The 5,899-nt window shown below is 43.9% G+C and overlaps 1 protein-coding gene across 2 annotated transcripts in view; it reads left to right on the forward strand.

The window, feature by feature from the left end:
- Positions 1–5,899, forward strand: part of LOC143119188 (polycomb protein SCMH1) — a 31,152-nt gene extending 25,253 nt beyond the window's left edge. For both annotated transcript variants that reach the window (XM_076280505.1, XM_076280506.1), the window contains 3 exons: positions 1,460–1,609; positions 4,443–4,585; positions 4,865–5,899. In XM_076280505.1, the coding sequence (XP_076136620.1) occupies positions 1,460–1,609; positions 4,443–4,585; positions 4,865–4,990 (419 nt within the window). In that variant the 3' untranslated portion in view covers positions 4,991–5,899. The remainder of the gene's footprint in view (positions 1–1,459; positions 1,610–4,442; positions 4,586–4,864) is intronic.

The raw sequence follows: 5,899 nt of genomic DNA on the forward strand, positions 1-5,899 counted from the left end.
CTTTCTTTTATTTCTCTCTTTCGTTCTGACTCATTCACTCACTTACTCATATTCTCTCTACTCTCTTTCTGCTCTCTCTTTCTTCACTCTCGTTCCGAACTGCAGGCTCCTCTAATTAACCTTCGTCAGAAATAGACGCACTGCAGGTCTTAATGATCGGCTGGCAACACACGTGCGCGTGTGCTCCGTTTGGCACACGTCCTAATTGTAATTAAAAGCGGAGGTGGGCCGTCACACACACGGACGCACACGCGCACACACACACACACACACACACACACACACACACACACACACACACATACACACACACAGGCAGCCTGACCACAGAGATTCTGAACCCTCCTGAATTATAGAAGTGTGACAGGAGCCAAGCCAAGATGGAAAATTCCTGAACTTTGGTTTTTTTAAAAAATACATCCCGTCTGTGCCCCCTCTGACCAACATGTAGTCCCTGGACAGCACATGTCTGGTCTTTAAAGCTTTGGATCCTGGCATGGCTGACCTTGGTGGTGCGGGGAGTCTGTGGTCCATGCTGAGCATATTGGTCTCATACTTCCACTCCATGACGAGGAAACTTGATTGAGTCATTGTGGCATTGGCTGCTGAAACCCTGAAATAAAACTTCTACTCGAGTATGTGTCTAGCCATTCATATCCTCTCTTTTTTACTACTCTGCAGTGATCTTTACAGTTTTTATGAAAATAATGTGTGAACCAGAACATGGGCCATGCGGTTGACCATGAAGCCTTTATTTCTTCTAGTTGTTATACACATGCGCTAGAGATAGTTTAAATAGCCACAACATAACAACATAAAGGGAAAGCATAGCCTGCTGTTTGTTTTCCCAGTACAGATTATTTCTTGGAAGTTATTTCTCCACTGCACTGATTGATCAAGCCAGTGCTTTCTGTTCATCCTCCGCAAATGCTAAGGTAGTTCGGTAGAGAGCCGTTTGAATAAATGTAGGGTAAGCGATGCTAAACGATTTCTAATTGTACAATTTTTGTAACATTCAGCAAATATCTCCACACCTAATGTAATATGCTTCGGACAGCCTGTTCTCGTTGATGGTTCTAAGTATGACGATATACTGTACTGAATGCTTTTCGTTTTCTTTCATTTGTCCAGCTAGCTTTAAAATTAGCTATTTATGCTTGGTTACACAGCCAGTTCTAAAATGCTGTTTATGATCAAAGCCAATAGAACCAGTCATCACGCAGCCACTGGGTCAGCAGCCTGAACACTGACAGTGACGGTCCGTTTCTGATGTCAGATTGTTATTGGCACTAGACCACCCCCCCCCCCCAGGTTCTTTGCTCTGTAAAACAGTTTCACTTAAAACAGTACATAAATTTGACATACATAAAATTGAATTGAATTGTTTCCTCTCGGCCAAATCAAAGATGTGGCTGTGGGGTATGGAGTTTCCCTGAGGAGTTTCCCTTGTTCCCGTCAGGCGAGCCCTACCATTTGGAGAACGGAGTGGGGCGGTCGGAGCACTCGGAGAAGACGCCCGCGTCCCCGAGCTCAACGGGGAAACCCCTGGCCCTCTGCTCGCTCTCCCAGAGAGGAAGCCCAGGGAAGCTCTTCCGTCTGGGCTCAACAGGTGACACTTAGCACTGACACGTTTTGGCACTAACACACACCAGACACACACAAAACATAAGCACACTTACTCTTCTTTCTTACACACAAACACACACACACACACACACACACACACACAAACACTAGCCCACACAAACAGACAAGTACTTTCACATGCTCTCTGCCTGACTCAGGGCTTTTCAGTGCCTCATTCTCACTAAAACCGATAAGCTGTGTTGCAGTAAAATATTTTACCTGTCAAACGGTAGCCTGGCGGGCCATCCTATATCATTGACATGTATAGTCTGGCATCGAATCATTCACCTCGCTTAATCCAAGGGGCGGGCAGAGAATTGTCTTTCAAACTGCCTAGGCATGCAATAGGCCAGCGCTACGACCATATCCGTATCCGGTCGGCAAAACGGCAAATACATCCTTCTTCGAAAGGAATGACTTAAGTGCATTGTGTTGATCTAATTTCAAAGAAAAGCACAAGTCCAACTCCTCCAAAGTTGACGCCAACGCCGATTCAAACAACCGCTCTTCGTTTGCCATAGCCACCTTCCTTGTTGTTCACCGTCGCAGGATGTCGTTATCCTGTTAAGCCCGCCTTAAGACTCTCTAACGAAATAGAGCGCTGTGATTGGCCGTCATCCACGGTGTTAAGCCAATAGAAATTCCTATGGTTCGATACTAGACGTACAAGCTGAGCAAATTAATTTGCCGCCGCTAGGGTGCGTCTAGATTTCTAGGCTAGTCAAACGGTACATTGGCCAATGAAAATGTTTCAGTGCATTTGAACCACTGTGGCAACAGATATTACCTTCAGCTTTGCCAATCAGGAAAGGCTAAGAGACTAACGCTGACAGATTCTGTAAAACACATTCTGTCTCTTGCCCTCAAAAACATTTAGAGGTGTCTCCCACCATAGCCTTTGGGCTAAATAAAGCCCTTGGTATGTGCGTCTGGTCGTACGTCTCCAAATTTAGCTTTAAGCCTTGTCAGTCCCAAAGTAGATTCTGGTGTGTAGGTGTGTATTTGCATGAACACACATTATTATGGCAGTCCCTGCATTGTCCCGAAAGGGTTTTTTGGGGTGCGGCGAAAGCTTTTTTCCAGCTCTGTAATAATAACACGTGAGTCATAACATGGAGGTGGTGGTGCCCTGTCGCATTGTCCTAGAATGAAACACTGAAGCGCCATCTCCTCCTATTGAACAGGCATATAGGGCCTTGCTTGTCTCCTTAAGATGTTCGTGATTACAAGGTCTTAAATACTACACACACACACACACACACACACACACACAATAATATACAGACATACATGCACACACACACAAAGGCTAAGTCCATATTAGCTCTGATAAGTTTTAATATGTCCACAAAGACCGTATCAGTTTCTAAGTAGATACAAAGTACGTCCTCATTACCACATACGCAAATATCACGACCATTCAGCCTTTGTCAAGTCTCGCATCCCTATGTTAAAACCTGCATTAAAACTCGTAATTCTGATTCTTGAAAATCATGACAAACGTACAGTCAACAAGTATGGGTACAAGGGAAGAAATAAGCATCAGATAAAACCTAGCTAAGCTAAGCGCACAAACGGACATAATCCCTCATGTGGTGGACATCATAGAACATTACACAGTGCTTCTGATGATCAAGAGGGATTTATTTGTCACATACACAGTTACAGTATATAATAACCGTATACAACGTTTTTGAATTAAGTTGCATAGGTTATTAATCCGTTTCCATTCATTGCCTGTACTAGTGTTTACTTCCTGAAAAGGAGCACATGGCCATTGTTACGTGAAACGAGCACAAAGAATCAGGAAAGGGAACATGGACTTCATCTCTTTCAGATGGTTCTGCAATTCAATCGTCCACAATCATGCGCAACAGCTCCAACTCAAAACTAATACAGGGTCACCAGCAGATTTAAATTTCTCCTCTTTGGGAGCTCGGATATGTGTTAATAATGTAAAAATGTAAATGTAAATACGATGGCGTAATGTGGGATGTGTGTAATGTGGGGGCTATCCGCAAAAAAAGTATTTTGGGTTCAAACGGATCCGACTTAATGTAGACCAGGCCAAAGTCAAAGTGCAGTGAATAGTTTCACTTTGTAGAAGAGCTACATACATAATTGCTCAACCACCATCAGCTTGACCATAGATTTGATCATACAAGAGAATGTCTAATAAGGGGAGAACTTCCACTCTCGGAAAACTTCCGGTTTCTGAACTGGTTGCAGTTCCTTCTGTGATTCCACATGAGGGCGCTTGCAGGCGAGTCCAGAATGAATGCATGGAGCTGTACCCCTCAAAATCCACTTTTCTCGGGATATAAGTTTTTTTCAAGTAATTTGAATATTGTATTTGAAAGGGGAGACAAAGACAATACACTTGGTTGAGTATTATATTTTTTAAAGTCACTTAATTGTTCTAAAAAGCCTTTCAAACGTGTCAATGACATCATTCATTAGCACAATGCTAGCGTGTTATTGGCAACAACGACCCAACCTGTAAGAAAACGAAAGGACATGACTCCCGGATTATTTCACTTTTGATTGATAATCCATATCCATTTTGCGAAAAATAAAATAAAATCTGAGGGTTTCAGTTGTTAAATAGGTGAAAACAATAAATGTAGCCATGTAGCTCCATAGGACCACATGTATTTTGGACTCGCCCGCGATCGCCATCTAGGTGAACTCTGGTGAACTGCAGCCAAATTCGGTTTGTATGGGATTAATAGATAGTGGGGAGGCTTTCCGTAGACGGGCTCTGATCATAGCATCAGCAGAGTGTGTGACCCCTGACCTTTGCCCTCTCCTGTCAGGGTCGGCTAGCTTTGCGGGGTCCAGAGAGAGCCCAAGGCCCAGCTTCCAGGACCCCAACCTGTGGACGGTGGAGGACGTGATGCAGTTCATCCGCGACATCGACCCCTTGCTTGGGCCGCACGCCGACCTCTTCCGCAAACATGTAAGTGCTCACCCCATTAACGTCACCATCCACACCTGCAGCTTACATCAACGAGTTCTCAGGTCAGTCCTAAAAAGTCTGGTAACTAAAGATATATAACCCTTAAGCCAGGCGAAATGATGAATTCAGACGGACTCATAAGTTGACTCTCTCCTGAAGAATCTTTCCTACATCATGTATCTAAATACCTGTCTGAAATATGCAAATGTTAAAAAGCTTGAATAAACTGGCAACTCCTCCCTCTTCTTCTCTCCTCACCTCTTGTGTGCTGTGTTCTAGGAGATTGACGGCAAGGCCCTCCTATTATTGCGCAGCGACATGATGATGAAATACATGGGCCTGAAGCTGGGGCCCGCCCTCAAGCTCACCTTCCACATCGACAGGCTGAAGCAAGGTCGTCCCTGAGTGTCCTGCGCCCCTGTCTACCCTGCATTACCAATCTCCAGTCCCCACCCCCTCTCGCCTATCAGAAGGTCAACACATATCATGTAGCACTTCATTCCCAAGCTCTGTTCGAGCTACCCCCCAAAAAAACAAACCCCTTTACTATCAAGTCCACCATCCGAATCAAACCCAGCCACTGTGCTCTCCCACACACTGCCCAGTGACGACCACGTTGGGTCACTTGTCTTGTTTAGAACAGTCCAGTTCATTGGAATCTTGGGAAATAACCCCAGCCATGCCTCAGTCTCTGTGTTCTTCAGAACGTTCAGCACTTACTTACAGATTCACTGACGTTCTCCAGTGTTCTCCAGCATTCTCCAGAGTTCTCCAGGCCGTTCAGGGCCCCAACCAAGGACTTGAGTTATGCAGTTACACAGCAAAGGAGGAAGAGCAAAATTGGGCCATTTTCAGGGCCTGTTTTTTTAATAGCGTTTTTTTTTATATAATGTCTTCTATATTGTATATCCCTCTCATAGTAAGGGGCCTGCAATTTGTTATTTGTTCAGACAGTTTGTACCAGACTGATTTTCTTTTCTGACAAACTTCTTCTAACAGACAAACACTAGGATTCATGATTTACAGCATGTGATCAACTCCAATGTCTCATCATAAGGCACTGTTCTTTTCTCTACACATTAAAACTGCCACCGCGATCATCAGATCAAACAGACCCACAGTACGCACATCACAAAAAAGAGCTGCCGTAACACACCTCTCCTCTCTTTTTATCTTTCTATGAATGTTTACATTGTCCTTTTGTCTTATGTCTTCATTTGTATTTTCAAAATTTTATACTATATTGTTAGAGTTCATACATTTAAAAGTGTTGTCATACTTGTAACTGTTCAATAAAAAAAACAAGTGTTTCTA

This window comes from Alosa pseudoharengus, unplaced genomic scaffold (genome assembly GCF_046254945.1).
Source record: "Alosa pseudoharengus isolate Yale_2024_CS ecotype anadromous, Long Island Sound unplaced genomic scaffold, YU_APseudo_1.1 YU_APseudo_1.1_scf_12, whole genome shotgun sequence".
Classification (NCBI taxonomy): domain Eukaryota; kingdom Metazoa; phylum Chordata; class Actinopteri; order Clupeiformes; family Clupeidae; genus Alosa; species Alosa pseudoharengus.